The following is an 18,625-nucleotide window of genomic DNA, read 5'->3' on the forward strand; positions in this document are numbered from 1 at the left end:
ACTACAGAGCTACAAACATGCAGTCAGTCCTTTAACTACTATGCTAGCCAACCAATCCTCCATGGTAAGAAGATCCACCAGGTTTGAAAGGTTGGCTTAAATCCTTTTTTTTTTTTGAGACATAGTCTCACTCTGTTGCCAGGCTGGAGTGCAATGGCACAATCTCGGCTCACTGCAACCTCCGTCTCATGGTTTCAGGTTGATTCTCCCGCCTCAGCCTTCCAAGTAGCTGAGATTACAGGCGCCCGCCACTACGCCCGGCTAATTTTTGTATTTTAGTAGAGATGGGGTTTCACCATGTTGGTCAAGCTGGTCTCAAACTCCTGACCTCAGGTGATCTGCCCCTCAGCCTTCCAAAGTGCTGGGATTACAGGCGTGCGCCACCCGCTGGCTTAAATTCTTGTACTCTCTGATGGTCTTCCCCTTTGGAAGATCTTAACAATTATCACTGCCTTAGGAGCTCTGATCTTCCTTTTAACTTCTGACCCAAGGATGGACACTTACTTTTTCCTCTTAAGCTTAAGACTTTATCAAGGATAATAACTGGAATTAAAATAGAGAAAAAAATTAACTAGCTCACCAGATATTCTGAAAACACTGTTCCTGAGAGACCCTTATACGTTTTTATAGGTTGACGTCTTCCTTGGTCTATAATTTCCATGGGACAAAGACATTTCTCTACCTGGGAGTGCCCTTAAATTCAGGCTCTGGAAATCAAGGTCTAGGGAAAAATTCATTCACCAGTCTGAGACCTACCTTCCAGGTTCCCATTTTCTGTCCCAGTTGTCTTTTCTCTAGATTATAAACACTAAACAAACATGTGTGGTCTCTTTAGAGGGGATCCCAAAACCCAGCCCTGGTGGTTTGGTCTTATCTTGTGGCCTCAGAGGGCAACCTTATCATTATATGATAGCCTAACAACAATGTGGTATAGTGGGGGAGGGGGGGTGGTGAGCAGGTGTCATTTTTCTTAGAGAAACCTACTCTACTTCCCAGCCAGGAGCCACTTAGTTGGAATGGGGACTGACACTTCATAGTTAAGTGAGCACATCACACTGATCTCTAAAACAAGACTTCAGTGGGGCAGCATTCCCCATTACCAGTCCAGCCTCCACAGCTTCTGATGGCTCCCACAGCTGCCCTTTCTTTATTTTGGTGTGACTAGCCCACTGCAGAGCCATTCCCATTACAGCCACTGCTATGTTCCTCTTTTAGGAACAAGTGACTACCCTGAAAAAAGAAGAGATGAAACAAATCGCCCTTCAAATACGAAGTAAAATCATTCTTTAATTATTAAAAAAAAATCACTGTTGGGCTTTTTTTTTTAAAGGTCCATAAATTTTCAATGCAATGTTGAACTGGGAAATAGCAGCTCTCACATAAGTTATTTGAATTAATAAACATTATCACAGTATTAAGAAGGCAAGGTAAACAAATAGCTTAAGTATTTTATTTGTTTGCAACTAAGCTTGTTAACACTATATAATGAAAATGTACAAAGAATAATGTTGCAGTTTTTGGTTAGATTTAAGTCAAAGACATTCATTAATAAGGAATCTTCGAATGTGAATATTCCAGAAATTTCTCTAAGCCATCTGATCAGAACTGTCTCTGAATATTACCTTACTTTGGAAGGTACTGGCATACATTTGAATTAAACTCAGAATTTTTCAAAATAAGCCCTAATTAAAAAAACTATTCTATATTCAAAGTAAAACAATATTAATAGAACTTTCCTTTCCAGAAACAATGAAGGAAACAAGGCATTTTGTAAAATGTGGTCCTGAACAAGTCACAGTAAAAAATAAATGTATACTTAACTTCCACCTCCTCAAAACAGAGGCTACTTTCTGTTCCTCAGCCTTGGAAACAAGGTGAAGAACAGCCTATATGCGACTTCGGGCAGGGGGTTGCCAAAACAAAACAAAGCTGAAGCAGTTGACCATGGACACCTCAAAAGAATCTGGGAGAACCCGACCAAAGGATCCAAATTCTATGTTTTTTTTTTTTTTTTGAGACGAAGTCTCGTTTTGTCGCCCAGGCTGGAGTGCAGTGGCGTGATCTGTGCTCACTGCAACCGCCACCTCCAGGGTTCAAGCGATTCTCCTGCCTCAGCCTCCCAAGCAGCTGGGATTACAGGCGCCTGCCACCACGCCCGGCTAATTTTGTTGTATTTTTAGTAGAGATGGGGTTTCACCATATTGGCCAGGGTGGTCTCGAACTCCTGACCTCAAGTGATCCGCATGCCTCGGACTCCCAAAGTGCTGGGATTACAGGCGTGAGCCACTGCGCCCAGCCCGAATTATATTTTTTACTAATACAAAGGTGAAGTGGCTCCTCCCAAGTAGCAGTGCTGCCGGGGCCTGGCCCAGGCCTAGCCCTGGGCTCACCTCTCATGCTCCCAAGCCAACCCTGATGCTCCTGCTCCAGGGTAGACCTTTTCCCTTTAGAGGTTCAGTGTCCAGGGAGCTCTATGATAATTGTGTGAATGAGGTGAGCGCTGACTCCATGTGAGTATTTTAAGGCTTGGAGTCAAAGTATTTTCCTGACATGCCCAGGCAGAGTCCATGTGTCAATGGCCCGTCTCCAGTTTGTTCTAATTTCTCACCACGTGTCTGTAGATATAGGACCGCAGACCTTCGCTTTATCATCATAATCACATCTAATGTCCATCCTAACTTACGATTCATATTCTGTGCCTGGAAACAGTCCCTGTATTTAACAATACCTACACATAAAAACAATCCACTGTTACAACTTGTATGGTCACAAAACATTAATGATCTTCTTTAGACCAAGCAAATGTTTTTTTACCATAATTGTCGTGCACCAAATTCACAGCCAGAATCCCCAAGATCAAAAAAAAATTTTTGCACAATACAAATAATAACTTAAAATACACATACACACATATACACACACTCTCACACGCACTTCTTACAGAACTGTGCTTGGGGAAACTCCATTTGTTGAATGCCACTGAAGGCATATTTTGCTAAACTGCTGCTCCAGGTATTTTTGTTTGGAAAATCTATCACAGTAGGGCACAGCTGTTTATTGGATGAGCAGAAAAGAAAGATATGCTTGTGGCAACCAGAAAGTTTTACGGTCTTTCAAGTTGTATAAAATGGACCTGCAGAAACGTTTAAGTGTTCTCAGGATGCAAAGTTGGAGCTGAAATGTGACATCAAACCAGTTGCAAAAAGTGTACAGCAGCCATCTCTTGAGGTCAAACCTGGTACCCAGATATGTGACAAAGCTTCAGGACACATCTGTAAATTAAGAATAAAAAACAAAAAGGGTAAGAATACTAAAAATTGTAGTGTCATGCTTTAAAAATTTTCACTAACAGTAAATGTGAGAAATAGCATCGACGATGACTCACCACTTAAAAGATACTAAAGATCAAGAATTTAAGGAACCTGACTCAAATTCAGTTAGATATACAACTGTTAATATTTTATGCTTTGAATATCTGGTAGTTGCAAATTATTTAGAATAAGAAATCCTGACTACACTTGATAAACTAACTTAAGGAATCAACTTTCATAAATTAACAACTGAAACTATCTTTCTGGAGAAAAGACAGGTAACAAATTGGTGCTCAAGTCAGACTACCTAGATTTTAATCCTAGCTGAACCACTAGCTGTATAAGCTTGGGCAAATTATTTAACCTCTTTAAGTGCTATCTTTACCAGTAAAATGGAGCTAATAATAGTACTCCCTCATAGGGTCACTGTGAGGATTATATAAGCTTTGGTGTGGATTTAATACGCTTAGCACAGTGGCGGGCACATTTTACTTCACAGGGACTTTTTACTCTGAGGAGAGAAGTTTCAGTGTAGAAATTTTGCTCTTGAAATTTAGAAAATTCAAAGAAAATGTGGCAATACTTACAGCTTGTTGGCCTTGTCCCATACCGTCGCATAATCTGATCATGTGTGAATTTCACAAAAGATTCATATTGTTCTGTGAGAAGACGGTACATACTTATCCTCAGCAACTCTCCCTCAATTTTTAAGAATCAAGTGTCAGGATCACAAATAGCTTCCCAGTTTGAATTCTTCACCCTCTCAGGCCCTCTTTATAAAGGTCCTTGTATTAAAGTCCAGTGACCTTATATAAAGGTCACTGAGATCTGTTCCTCTTAGAACCCAGAGCCAAATCCTTGGCTTCTAGAATTGGTCACTGATGGTATATACTGGTATTTTCCTGATAACCTCTCCCCCGTGACATAACTCTATCTCCTATTAATAGCTCACTACCATAGCCAGGAAATTTCAGCCCATCTCCCATGGGACATGAATCTTTGAAACTCTTTCCTTGTTATAAATTTCAACACACATTGAGTGAAAAACATGAGTGGAAGAAGTGTGGGATGACTAGAAAGCTAAGTGGAAATCTATACCATCTAATTGCAAACAGTTCCACAGAAGTACCACCTTTTAAGGGGAAACTGAGTAGAAAGGAAGAAGGTAGCCTGACATCTGTGAACAAAGAAGTGACTCAGAACCAGCTGACTGAAACAGTATTATGGTGGGAGTGGGAGAGGGAATGATATATTAGAGCTTCTTCTTCTTCTTTTTTTTTTTTTGAGATGGAGTCTCACTCTGTCGCCCAGGCTGGAGTGCAGTGGCGTGACCTTCGCTCACTGCAACCTCTGCCTCCCCGATTCACGCCATTCTCTTGCCTCAGCCTCCCGAGTAGCTGGGACTACAGGTGCTCACCACCATGCCCGGCTAATTTTTTGTATTTTTAGTAGAGACGGGGTTTCACCGTGTTAGCCAGCATGGTCTCGATCTCCTGACCTTATGATCCGCCCGCCTCAGCCTCCCAAAGTGCTGGGATTACAGGCGTGAGCCACTGCGCCCGGCCTAGAGCTTCTTCTTCTAATACATATTAAAGGATCAAAGTAGTTCTACTATAAAGGAACTCATTTAACTTTGCTTAACCCAACAGCTCCCAATGTAAAACAGATCTATTAATATTCTGAGGAACCACGTTGTATGGGTCACCAGATTAGGAAACAATAGTGTTACAGGAAAAAGTTGTGCTTCTTCACTCTCTGATGATTACACAGCAGCAAAGCATGAAAGCTGCCCATAAATTTCTTAATTACTCACACTGTCACCCTAAGCAACAGATCTTGACCTATATACCATAGGGTACAGCTGAGGACTTTAATCAGAAAAGGAGTATGATAAGATTTGTGCTTGACATAGAGTACTGTGGTTTAATGTGGAATATTATCCACTTTCACTAAACAGGTACTATTTCCTATTTCTGATTCAGATCTCTTTCTTTCACAGAAGGCTTTAATTGTTGCCATCATTAATCACTATCTTTGTTCTAACCTGCCCTAGCCTTGCTTTTACTCTACGGTTCCTCCCAAATCACACCCAACTCTCCACATCCATAACTATGACTTCTTAACTAGGAAGTTTGAATATGTTGACAATACTGAACTCTTCCATAACACCTGTTGAGAGTTTAGTGCGGTATCACAACCATCTGTTTACCAGCCAGCTAGCCCAAATGGCCTCCTCAATGCCTTCATTGATATGGAAAATTCTTGCAAGAGCTTGGTTTGTTTCTTTTCAGAAATGCAAATGAAAAATCCCTCCCACTGGGCAAGGTGTGTAGCACTCCTGTAATGCCAGCACTCTGGGAAGCTGAGGTGGAGTACTTCTTGAGGCCTGGAGCTGGAGACTCCTAGAGCTGGGCTCACAGCAAAACCTTGCCTCTATTTAAAAAACAAAGTCTTGGCCGGGCGTGGTGGCTCACGCCTGTAATCCAAGCATTTTGGGAGGTCAAGGTGGGCGGATCACCTGAGGTCAGGAGTTTGAGACCAGCCTGACCAACATGGAGAAACCCCCTCTCTGCTAAAAATACAAAAAAAATTAGCCAGGCATGGTGGTGCATGCCTGTAATCCCAGCTACTCTGGAGGCTGAGGCAGGAGAATCGTTACAACCTGGCAGGCGGAGGTTGCGGTGTCAGCCTGGGAAACAAGAGCAAAACTCTGTCTCAAAAAAAAAAAAAAAAAAAAAAGTCCTTCCATATAATGTATAAATGATGTGTTTACAATCACCAAAGAGTAACTTCCATACCCGCAACTCAATAAACTCCCTTGCATGAGGTCCTACTCTCTTTTTCTAAGTTATTTAACTGGTGTTAATTTTTTTCAGTTAAAAATAAACCCTGTCAATGACAATGGCAGTCACTGCCTCGGCCTACCTGCTAGTTTGGTATTGAGGATTTGCTCATACTCCTCCCGAATTTTATCTTCATAGTCTTTTAAGAGGCGCTCACATATTATGCCAACTTGTCGGAGGGTAAAGGTGGGCTGGTCCTTCTTCATCCATGAGGAACCTGGCCAAAAGAAAAAGCGAGTTTGGGCCAGGTGCGGTGGCTCACACCTATAATCCCAGCACTTTGGGAGGCCAAGGCAGGCGGATCATCTGAGGTGGAGACCAGCCTGACAACGTGGAGAAACCCAGTTTCTACCAAAAATACAAAATTAGCTGGGCGTGGTAGGGCATGCCCATTATCCCAGCTACTCGGGAGGCTGAGGCAGAAGAACTGCTTGAACCCGAGAGGTGGCGGTTGCAGTGAGCCAAGATTGTGCCACTGCACTCTGGCCTGGGCAACAAGAGTAAAACGCCATCTCAAAAAAAAAAAAAAAGAAAAAAAGGCCGGGCGCAGTGGCCATGTCTGTAATCCCAGCACTTTGGGAGGTCGAGGTGGGCGGATCACCTGAGGTTGGGAGTTCAGGATGAGCCTGACCAACATGGAGAAACCCCTGTCTCTACTTAAAATACAAAAAAATTAGCTGGGTGTGGTGATGGGCACCTGTAATTCCAGCTGCTTGGGAGGCTGAGAAAGGAGAATCGCTTGAACCTGAGAGGCGGAGATTGCAGTGAGCCGAGATCACACAACTGCACGCACTCCAAATGGGGCAACAAGAGCAAAACGGACTCAAAAAAAAAAAAAAAAAAAAAAAAGGGTTCTCCTAATCAGGTTCACTCACAGAAGATTTGAATTCAGTACAGAGATAAGTCACAGGGATAAGCTTCTACCAGCCTGGTTCTGGAGCTGGCAAGTGAACAGATCCCACAAGTGGCTTTCTGATCATGATAAAAGCAGCAGCCCTGGCCAGGCATGGTGGCTCTCGCCTGTAATCCCAGCACTTTGGAGGCCAAGACGGGTTGATCACTTGAGGTCAGGAGTTCGAGACCAGCCCGGCCAACATGGTGAAACCCCGCCTCTACTAAAAATACAAAAAAATAGCTGGGTGTGCTGGTGGGCGCCTGTAGTCCCAGCTACTCCAGAAGAATTGCTTGAACCTGGGAGGCGAAGGTTCCAGTGAGCTGAGATGACGCCACTGCACTCCAGCCTGGGCGACAGAGTAAATCTCGAAAAGAAAACCCAAAAAAACAAAAAACAAAAACGAAAACAAAAAAAAAACATGGGCAGCAGCCCTGGTGGCAGCCCAGTTCTCAGGTGTTCCTCAAAGCTCAGGCTAAAATCTGTTTCTTTGGCCATTTGTTAGCCAGTAAGCCATTTAACACACTGAAACAATTTTTTGCTTAAACTAACTCAAGGATATTTTTTTCTCTACAAATAAAATCTAACCAAAACATCTCACTAGTCATTATTTGTAATTGTTTTGTTAACCATAACATATCCTATTACTTTAAAATTATATTACTGAAATCTCAAGAGAATAGTGCTAGTTGTAACCACTGACAGGTTTATCATGTATGTGCAAGAGCAATCAGAAAGGGTGCAGTTCCAGAGCCAGGAACTCTGGATTAAAAAAAAATAATTTGTTGAGGTAAAAGTCACATAACATAAAAGTAATCACTTTAAAGCAAACAAGTCAGTGGCATTTAGCATAATCAAAATGTTATACTACTACCACTTCTAGTTCCAGAACACTTCCTTCACTACAAAAACTAAAACCCCTTACCCATCAAGCAATATCTCCCTCATTCTCCCCTAACCCTAATTCCGGGCAAACCCCAGTTTATATTTTGTAAGGAGACAATTTTTAATCAAGGTAACTTTTAACCTTTAGAACTGTTAAGTAGAATACTTTGTGAGGAAATAAGACTCTTTTACTGTTAAAGGAGACAGATTTCACCACCACTGGAGATGGTCAAACACTGGGCTGTTGAACCCCAACAGGAGGCAATATGGCAGGCAAAACTGAGTCACTACATGACCATGAAGACTGTCTCCAACCTTGAGATTCCATTTTTTAGCATATCCTCTTTGACCATTTGTCAATAATGAGCAGCCCCTGTTGAACAGAGCTTTCTACAATTATGGAAATATCTTGTAACTGCATGTACAATACAACAGCCATATGTGGCTAATGAGTACCTGAAATGTGACTACTGAACCTGAGGAACAGAATTTTTAAAAAACTCTTTTTTTTTTTTTTTTTGAGACAGAGACTCACTCTGTCACCCAGGCTGGAGTACAATGGTGTCATCTCAGCTCACTGCAACCTCAGCCTCCCGAGTAGCTGGGATTACAGGTGCGAGCCACCATGCCTGGCTAATTTTTTTGTATTTTTAGTAGAGACGAGGTTTTGCCATGTTGGCCAGGCCGGTCTTGAACTCTTGACCTCAGGAGATCCGCCTGCCTCAGCCTCCCAAAGTGCTAGGATTACAGGCATGAGCCACCTCAGCCGGCCAAAATTTTATCTAATTTTAATTAGTTTAAAATTAAATAGTCCACATGTGGCTATTTATTGCACACTGGCTACAATATTACACATTGCAGTTATACAGGAAGATATTCTTGTATTGGGTGGATGGAAGCACATCAAATCAATGTGAGGTTTCTTCCAATTTCATGACTGTAGAGTTTTGAAAATATCTGTAAATATTAATACATCCACTTTAGCAATTCTATTACGTTAGAGGAGGCCAATTCTGGATTCATCATTGTAAGTACCATTTACAAACTCTTAATGCGGATTTTGCAGATCAAAGTGGGCTTACCTGGAGAGCTAGGTGCTGTGAGTGCTGAGGAGTGAGGTTGACTTTCCGAAGCACAAGCTTCACTCTGATTAAGAACAACTTCTAAATGTCTCCACCTCTGATAACGACTATATTCTTGTTTTATGTTCTGAAAAATTTGCTCTAATAAAAAAGAAACAAACTTGAGCTTTCACTTTATTGTCTCATTTCTTCAAACTTTCTTCAGAACTGGGAAGAGACAAAGATCTTCTGACTAGACTTTAGATACTCCCTTTGGCATGTAGGTCTCAATCTCCCCCTCCCCCGACATAAACAAGCAAAACGTTTATACCGTACCAAGCACTCCCCAGTGGCTTCAAAGACAGTATGTTCTTATTGCCACTATTTCAACAATGCATAAAAGAATAGCTACTTTGGCATAAACCAGACAGAGTTCCCTTTACTTGTTTTCCTGTGGCAAAGAACACAAGATCTGCAGTTAGCTGGATCGTTAACTAGTACAATTTACAGTAAAAGAAACCTCTGTTTACCTAACAGGGATTATTTTTTAATCTCCTTTAAATTTCACAATTTCACAACCTAGGGTATTAAGGGGTGAGTCTCATACTGCCCAAGGCCTTCTAACAAGGAAGCTCTTGTCCCATATGGGACTTTAAAAAAGCATCTTTGGAGCTGGAAGTGGTGGCTCCAAAGCTGGGTGTAATCCCAGCTACTCTGCAGGTGGAGGCGGGAGGATCCCTTGAGCCCAGGAGACTAGCCTGAACAACACAGCAAAATCTCGTCTCAAAAAAAAACCACAAGGGGGCCTGGGTGATTTATCTAAAAAACAAATCAAAATAAACTTTGGGAAAGAGGGCAGCAGAAACCATTATGTTTACAGTGTGGACATCGACCAAGGAAAGAACTGAGATTTAATGCCTAGAAGTGATGGTCAGGGCTTAGAAAATAATTTTCTGATCCTAAGAGGCAACTCAGTGTGTGGGGAGATTATAAGTCAAGGTAATCACAAAGCAAATTTGCTAACACTATTAAAGGGAGCCCAGGAAACACAAATTACTAACCACCTTGAAATACACTCCTAGAAACAACAAAGAATCTAAAAGGATGTGGTTTTCAAGTTCTTTGTTTGTACCTACTAATTTAAAAAAAGAGATACCTGTATCCATCTCAAACAACTCAAATTATTCTAGTGTATACTTTGCTATAACCACCTTTTTTTTTTAATGGTGGGAGGTATTAACAATGCCACTTTGCTTCTTACTAGCTGTGTGACTACAACCTTGAGAAGTTATTCAGGATCTTTACTTCTTCAATGTAAACGTTAAATACCTACCTGATAAGGTGGTAAAAATAAAAACTAAAGGTAACAATAATGTCATAACAAGTGACAGTACAGTCCAGGAACTGACATGAATTCAAGTGGTTCCACACATAGTCAAAGTCCCTAACTTTCAGCCTAAATACTGGAACAATATAGGAGATGCTTTAAGAGTGCTATGGGCCAGCTGGGTATGGTGGCTTATGCCTGTAATCCCAGCACTTTGGGAGGCTGAGGCAGGCAGATCACAAGGTCATGAGATCGAGACTATATTGGCTAACATGGTGAAACACCATCTCTACTAAAAATACAAAAAATTAGCCAGGCGTGGTGGCACGCGCCTGTAATCCCAGCTACTCAGGAAGCTGAGGCAGGAGAATCCCTTGAACCGGGGAGGTGGAGGTTGCGCTGAGCCGAGATTGTGCCACTGCACTCCAGCCTGGGCAACACAATGAGACTCTGTCTCAAAAAAAAAATAGAAAAACAAAACAAAAAAGAGTGCTATGGGCCAGGCACGGTGGCTCATGCCTATAATCCGGCACTTTGGAAGGCCAAGGTGGGAGGATCACTTGAGGCCAGCCTGGGCAACATAACGAGACCCAGTATCAAAAAAAAGAAAAAAAGCCTGTACATGGTGGCTCACGCCTGTAATCCCAGCACTTTGGGAGGCCTAGGCAGGTGGATCACCTAAGGTCAGGAGTTAGAGACCAGCCTGGCCAACATGGCGAAACCATCTCTACTAAAAATACAAAAATTAGCCGGGCATAGTGGTGCGCACCTGTAATCCTAGCTACTTGGGAGGCTGAGGCAGGAGAATTGCTTCAACCCCGGAGGTGGAGATTGCAGTGAGCCGAGATCACCCCCTAGGACTCCAGACTGGGCAACAGAGTAAGACTCTGTCTTAAAAAACAAAACAAAACAGTGCTATGAAGTTTGTATTTTAGATTCCTGAATTTATTAAGTTTTCACCTCACTTTATTTTTTAAGAGAGTCTCACCCTGTTGCCCAGGCTGTAGTGCAATAGCACAATCTCAGTTCACTGCAACCTCTACCTCCCAGGTTCAAGCAATTCTCCTGCCTCAGCCTCCAGAGTAGTTTGGATTTCAGGAGCCCGCCACCACACCCACCTAATTTTTTGTATTTTTAGTAGAGACAGAGTTTCACAATGTTGGCCAGGCTGGTCTCAAACTCCTGACCTCAGCTGATCCACCCGCCTCAGCCTCCCAAAGTGCTGGGAATACAGGCGTGAGCCACCGCTACCCCCTGTATTTTAAAATGTCTTATTCCTCAAGCCAGAGCCAATACAAGGATAAGAACTGCAAATACTTGAAACAAGAAAGGACAAGTATGAGGACAATGCTTAAGAGAACAGAAGGTCTTTGATAAACCTCTGCCTCCTGTATGGCAATGTTAACAAATGGAAAGATACAATTTTGAGGGTGGTAGGACTAAGAAGTCCAAGAATCTAAACACGGTATCCATGGGAGAAAAATAAGAAAGTTAGACATGATTTTCTTCTGTAGAAGGCCATATAAAGCACAAAATTTTTTTAAAAAGAAAAACCCAAATTTCTTTTTAACGGTGGATAATTTTAATCCTTGCCTCCATTACTTGAGGTTGTGCTGCCAGATTCTTTCCGGTCTAAGCCCATCCTCCAAACTCTAGTGTTCCTACTGCTACAAACCAAAATTCAAACTCTTGAACATGGCAGTCAATACTTTCCAAGATGTGGCCTCAATTTATTTTCCTGGTTCCATCTGGATTCCACTATAATTTAGTTACATTACATTATTCTTTCCTTAAATTGTGGGTTTTCTGGACTTTGCTCTCACGGTTTCCCTGTGCTCAAAATGGGACTATTGCTCAAACTTGATCAAGACTCAGCTAGCCAGGCGCAGTGGCTCAGGCAATCCCAGCACTTTGGGAGGCCGAGGCGGGCAGATCACCTGAGGTCAGGAGTTTGAGACCAGCTTGGCCAATACAATGAAACCCTGTCTTGACAAAAAAAAAATACAAAAATTAGTAGGCCGGGTGCGGTGGCTCATGCCTGTAATCCCAGCACTTTGGAAGGCTGAGGCAGGCAGATCACCTGAGGTCAGGTGTTTGAGACCAGCCTGACCAGTATGATGAAACCCTATCTCCACTAAAAATACAAAAATGAGCCGGGAATGGTGGCATGCACCTGTAATCCCAGCGTTTTGGGAGGCTAAGGCAGGAGAATCGCTTGAGCCTGGGAGGTGGAAGTTGCAGTGAGCCGAGATCATGCTATTGCACTCCAGCCTGGGCAACAAGAGCGAAACGTCATCTCAAAATAATAAAAAAAAAAAAATTAGCTGAGCGTAGTGACACATGCCTGTAATCCCAGCTACTGGGGAGGCTGAGGCAGGAGAATCACTTGAACATCGGAGACGGCGGTTGCAGTGAGCCAAGATCGTGCCACTACACTCCAGCCTGGGCAAGAGAGTGACTCTGTCTCAAAAAACAACAAAAAAAGACTCAGCTAAAATGCTACCTTAATTCAGAAGTTATGCTCAGACTCTCAAGTCATAACCAGTTAATTGCTTTGCACATTATGTTTACAAATATTTCCTGCGGTCAGCAACCCCCTTCTTCCGTGTCTGGAATTCACCTAGCACTCAATAAAGATTTAAGCAATAAAAGGCTTAGTTTTACAGGACCTTTCCACAAAAAGTACCATACAGATTGAGCATCCCTCATCCAAAATGCTTGAGACAGAAGTTTTGGATTGTGGAATAGTTGCATTATACTTACCAATTGAACATCCCTTACCCCAAATCAGAAAAACTCCAGTGAATAAGTATTTCCTTTGAGTGTCATATTGACACTCAATTTTTGGAGCAGTTCAGACTTTGCAGCATTTCGGATTTCAGAAAAATTGCCCAGCTAATTTTTTAGCTTTTTTTTTTTTTTTTGAGATGGAGTTTCACTCTTGTCGCCCAGGATGGAGTGCAATGGCCGGATCTCGGCTTACCGCAATCTCTGCCTCCCAGATTCAAGCGATTCTCCTGCCTCAACCTCCCGAGTAGCTGGGATTACAGGCATGCACCACCATGCCCCACTAATTTTGTATTTTTAGTAGAGGCAGGATTTCTCCATGTGTGTCAGGGTGGTCTTGAACTCCCAACCTCAGGTGATCCGCCCACCTCTGCCTCCCAAAGTGCTGGGATTACAGGAGTGAGCCACTGTGCCCGGCCTTAGAATTCTTTTGTGGAAACAAGGTCTCATTATGTTGCACAGACTTGTCTCGAATTCCTGGGCTCAAGCAATCCTCCTGCTTCAGCCTCCCAAAGTGCCGGGATTGCAGGTGTGAGCCACCACGCCTTGCCCACATTCTCTTTTTTTTTTTTTGAGATGGAGTTTCGCTCTTGTGGCCCAGGCTGGAGCGCAATGGTGTGATAGCCGCTCACTGCAACCTCTGCCTCCCGGCTTCAAACGATTCTCCTGCCTCAGCTTCCCTAGTAGCTGGGATTACAAGTGCATACCACCACTGCCCCCACAACAAAAATAACTTTTTTTTTTTTAAGACGGAGTCTCGCTCTGTCGCCAGGCTGGAGTGCGGTGGCGATCTTGGCTCGATGCAACCTCCGCCTCCCGAGTTTGAGCCATTCTCTTGTCTCAGCCTCCTGAGAAGCTGGGACTACAGGAGCGTGCCACCACGCCCGGCTATTTTTAGTAGAAACAGGGTTTTCACCATGTTGGCCAGGATGGTCTCGGTCTCTTGATCCACCCACCATGGCCTCCCGAAGTGCTGGGATTACAGGCATAAGCCACCTCGCCCAGCCCAAAAATCACTTACGAAGCAGCTACTGTAATGTGAACTACAACCAAATTAGTCTAGAGGATAGTAGTATTGAATAAAACATTTACATTAAACCCATCACTTTATACTTTTCAAAATACTTTTTGCAACTATCTTGAGGGTTCTTCAACAAAAGATAGGGCAAGTATGAACTCCAATTTGCAGAAGTGAGACCCAAAAAGATTATGGACTATCTTTAGGTATCTGCAGAAGCTAGGGAAGAACAAAACATCACTGCAAGTGGCCATCTATGGCGCCTGTCTTTGAGGGTTCTTTAAAATGGACTTTTGCAAACATTATCTCATCCTGTACATAAGGTTATACAACATTGAATGGCCGGGGAATTTAAGTAGAACAGCGTTTTTTATGGGCAGGTTAGTCAGCTAATGGATGAGAGACTTGAAATTACTCTTTTGGGATTAGCAAATAGAAGGGAAAAACATGATAAGGGCACAGAGCGGTGGGTCTGGGGGAAAGAGCAGAGGCAGTTTGAAAAAAATGTGTAAGAGACTGACCAGGTAAGATATGGTCACAGTTCATAAGTCCTTTGAATTCTAGGATTAAAAAGGTGAACTCGAGTTAAGGATATGAAGTCTGGGAGAGCTTTAGCTGGGTGTAGGAATCTCGGTGTGAGGATGAGGGCCTGCAATTTGCATTGTGGATCGATATGCAGAGGAAGGAGGAAATGAAATCTGAAGGCACTGCTACTGAAAAGGGGTGGAAAGGATGATTTTACGGTGAGCCTAAGGTTTTGCTTAAGCTTGAGGAATAGAAAAACACACAAAGAAACGACTTGCCCAAATCCATTATTGAGACGCCCCCCTCATTTCCGGAAGTCCTTTAAAATCGCAGAATATTAATGCTGAAGCACCCTCCCCTCTACTGCGCTATGAGGTGTCTACTGTAACGCCAGTCCTTTTCCTTGGACAAAGTGGAACGCCTTACTGAAGGAGAGTCCCTGTTAAGGACAGTTACATTCTTAGTTCTGCAGAACCTCCGTATGTCGTAGGATTCTCAAATTCTAGCTAATGATCTACCGATTTCAAGCCATATATGGTACGAGGCAATAGCCATATAATAAAAGAACGTGGCCAGTCCCTTAGAAATGATCAGGTTGAAATCGGATTCCGTGACTCTTGCGGCGGCCTCTGGATTCCTAAAGACTTCTGGAAATCATGTCTCCCTACAGCGCTAAACAGCACGCACTCGCGCCCCTTCCCGGTAACCCGCCCCCACCCCACCCCCGCCCTCCAGGCCAGGTTCGTGAGTAGAATCCAATTTTCCATGGCCCACTGGATCTGCAGGGTGGCTCGGTGCAGACCCGGCCAGCGGAGGAAGGAGGGGCTTCAGCGACAGGGAGGGCCCGGAGCGGCCAGAGGTATTCCCATCTTCCTCTTGGTGTCCACCCCTCCAGGCTCTCCTCCTCCAGGAAAACCTAAAACCGACCCTGTGGCCCCATTACCCCTCCCGGATGCCTCCCATCCCCGGAAGCAACCAGGCCCAGCGGCATCCCAGTTCCCTTTTCTCAAGGCAAAGAAGGGGTCCCTGGGTAAACTGGCCTGATATTCCCAACCCTCCCCCACCACCCCCCCAAAAAATGCCTGGGCCTGGCTTCCTGCCAAGCCCAGAGCAGGGCAGGTTACCCGGAGTTGGAAGGCGCCGCTCGCTGCCGGGCGGGGCGGGCTGCTGCAGACTCTGCGGTGGGGTCTGCGTCTGAAACGGCGGCGGCGGCTCGGCGTCCGGGGGCCTGAGGCCCGGAGTGGGGCCGGGTAGAGGGGCGCAGCGCCGCCGCTTCGGGGAGCCGGGGCTCAGCAGCGCCGCCTCGAACTCCATGGGCCGCTTCAGCGTCGCCCCGCACGCCATGCCGCTGAGGGGCCACGGACCGGGAGCAGACGCGGCGGTAAGTGCGGCCCAAGAGGCTCCTCAGCCGGGCTCGCCAGCCAAGCCGGCTCCAATGGCGCCTCCAGCACCCGGCAGCGGCGGTGGCCCCGCCTCCTGTGACGTCACGGGCGCACACCATCGCCCGGCAGAGGGGGGCAGGCCGGAAGAGGGTGGCTCTGCGAGGCTGGTCAGTGCCGGCCCGGCCCGGGGCGCCCCCTGCTGAAGAAATGGAACGGTCTGGGCGGAGAGCGTGGTCACCAAGCAACACCGGGAAGGCCCCCACCCCCACCCCCGCCCCTCCCAGGGTCCCATCCCCCCCGCTTTGGGGCTGTCGCGCCCGGGTGGCCCCTAAGGTTTTCGCACCTGCGCTGCGCGGGCGTGGGGGAGGGGAGAGCTTGAAGGGGCCTGGTGAGGGGCCATGGGGGTCTGGTGACTCCAAAAACCTCCTTCTAGGCCGCTCTTGTCCCCATGATAAAAGGGTGATTGTTAAAGGTCATCAAGGGCATTCCGCTGAGCCCTGGGAAGTCTGCACTTAAACAGAAGCGAGTATTGGAGGATGGGCTTTAGCAAGTCCATGAACCCCATGAAATTATTTGCAGATTTGTGGGGTGGGAGCGAGGGTGGGGGTGTTTGTGGGAGTATTTTTGAGATAGCTGACCCATACCTTAAGCAGCTCATCAAAGGGATATGTTACTTTAAAAAGTTGAGAACCTACAAAAAGCACCCACTGGCTTAAACCGTCTAAGAATGGCTTCAGAGTGTTAAGAACTTCAGCTGGTAGCTGATTTGCCATTCTTCCCATCTGACTTGGCAGCTCAGGTTCTTCCTCATCTTTCTGAACTCTTTACAGCAATACCAGCTGTAAAGTGCTTTTGATATTCTGGAAAAATAAATAGATAACAGGAGGGTTCTGCTTTCTGAAACTCTGCGCGTCTGTATTTTTCTGGGGAGCAGTTCCGGTGTTTTCAACAGATCATCAAAGGAATCTGATCCAAAGAAAGGATAAAGCCTTTCTGTACCTTCTCATATATACTGAATAATGACCATGATTCCTGGGATCTGTCTTCAACATATCTCCAGAATTTTTCAGGACAGTCCGAATTACAGATATTCACTTCTATTAGCCCATATGCTACATCAATGTGCCACAATATTTGAGTTGGAGAATATGGGCATACTACCCCAGTCCCCATTCATTGTTCTTTTTCTATTGCTTTTCTCTGGATCCTCTTCAGTTACTACAAATTCTTTTTTTTTTTTTCCTGCTCCTTGTGGAACAGGGCTACCCCATAGGCATGCAGTATGCCCGGAGTAACCTCTACAAATTCTTTAAATATCATAACATAGGACATGTATCTTTGCATTTATCTTTGTAAAATTGCAGAAATAATTCTAAAATCAGCATACCAAATGTTAATTTTATCTCCTCTCTTGTCCATAAGAGCATAAAGGGTCTTTACAATAGGCTAGAAAACTAGAAATAGAAAATTAGGGCCAGAGAAAAAGGAGATCACAATTATCATGGGGTTAAACAAGACTGTAACTGAATTTGAAATGTAGTTATCGGCTGGGTGCGGTGGCTCACGCCTGTAATCCCAGCACTTTGGAGGCCGAGGCGGGTGGATCACTTGAAGTTAGGAGTTCGAGACCAGCTTGGCCAACATGGTAAAACCCTGTCTCTACTAAAAATACAAAAACTAGCCAGGCGTGGTGGTGCACACTTGTAATCCCAGCCACTGGAGAGTTTGAGGTGGGAGAATTGCTTGGACTTGCCACCTTGAGATCGTGCCACTGTACTCCAGCCTGGGAGACAGAGTGAGACCCTGTCTCAAAAAAAAAAAAAGAAAGAAAAAAAGAAAGAAACGTAGTTCTGAGCTTCCTGGATGCTAGGGTAAAAATGAAAACACAGTACATATTGAATAGATTTTGTCATCTGAAAGGAATGAATTAATCATAGGAGACATCATAGATTTTTTTCCCCTGTATAACCAAATTCTAAAGGTAGTTTCTCATGTGATTTTATTAGGAAACAGTGAATGATTTAATAAAGTAATCAGGAAGATTTTAACAACAAATGCTAAAGCAAAATTCACATGGATACTTTTTGTTATGTCTAATGAAAGCCAAGGACATAAAAAGCAATCTAGTGACGGTTTTTTTGTTTGTTTGTTTTGAGAAAGGTTTTGCTCTGTTGTCCAGGCTGAAGTGCAGTGGTTTAATTTCAGCTGACTGCAACCTCCGCCTCCCGGGTTCAAGCAATTTTTCTGCCTCAGCCTCCCCAGTAGCGGGGACTACAGGCATGTGCCACCATGCCTGGCTAATTTTTGTATTTTTATTAGAGACGGGGTTTCTCGAACTCCTAATCTCAAACTCCTGACCTCAAGTGATCCGCCCGCCTCGGCCTCCCAAAGTGCTGGGATTACAGGCGTGAGCCACTGCGTCTGGCCCAGTGATGGTTATTTTTTAAGGGGCTTGTCTAATGTGGGCCAAGTAAATTGCCTTCTTATGGTGTAAACAGGTCCAAAGTTAGAGCTTAGAAGGTTTGAAAAGTATGCCCCCTTGGGTAGTCATTCTAAATAGCACTTTTTTTTTCTCTTTTACAGACAGGGTCTTA

At 44.3% G+C, this 18,625-nt stretch overlaps 1 protein-coding gene across 2 annotated transcripts; it reads right to left on the bottom strand.

Moving 5' to 3' along the window:
- Positions 1 to 1,428: 1,428 nt before the first annotated feature.
- On the bottom strand, positions 1,429 to 16,227 carry AKIRIN1 (akirin 1). Of its 2 annotated transcripts, XM_004025506.5 has the most exons (5): positions 15,774 to 16,227; positions 9,014 to 9,154; positions 6,237 to 6,371; positions 3,899 to 3,970; positions 1,429 to 3,272 (listed from the first exon to the last, which is right to left on the bottom strand). In XM_004025506.5, the coding sequence occupies exons 1-5, from the start codon at positions 15,991 to 15,993 to the stop codon at positions 3,262 to 3,264; spliced, it is 579 nt and encodes a 192-aa protein (XP_004025555.1). In that variant the 5' UTR covers positions 15,994 to 16,227; the 3' UTR covers positions 1,429 to 3,261. The 2 variants fall into 2 exon arrangements, with proteins under 2 accessions (XP_004025555.1, XP_055248035.1); XM_055392060.2 differs by lacking the exon at positions 3,899 to 3,970 and having other exon boundaries at positions 15,774 to 16,125.
- Between the last annotated feature and the right edge of the window lie 2,398 nt (positions 16,228 to 18,625).

The sequence above is a fragment of the Gorilla gorilla genome, chromosome 1, assembly GCF_029281585.2.
Source record: "Gorilla gorilla gorilla isolate KB3781 chromosome 1, NHGRI_mGorGor1-v2.1_pri, whole genome shotgun sequence".
In the NCBI taxonomy this organism is placed as follows: Eukaryota; Metazoa; Chordata; class Mammalia; order Primates; family Hominidae; genus Gorilla; species Gorilla gorilla.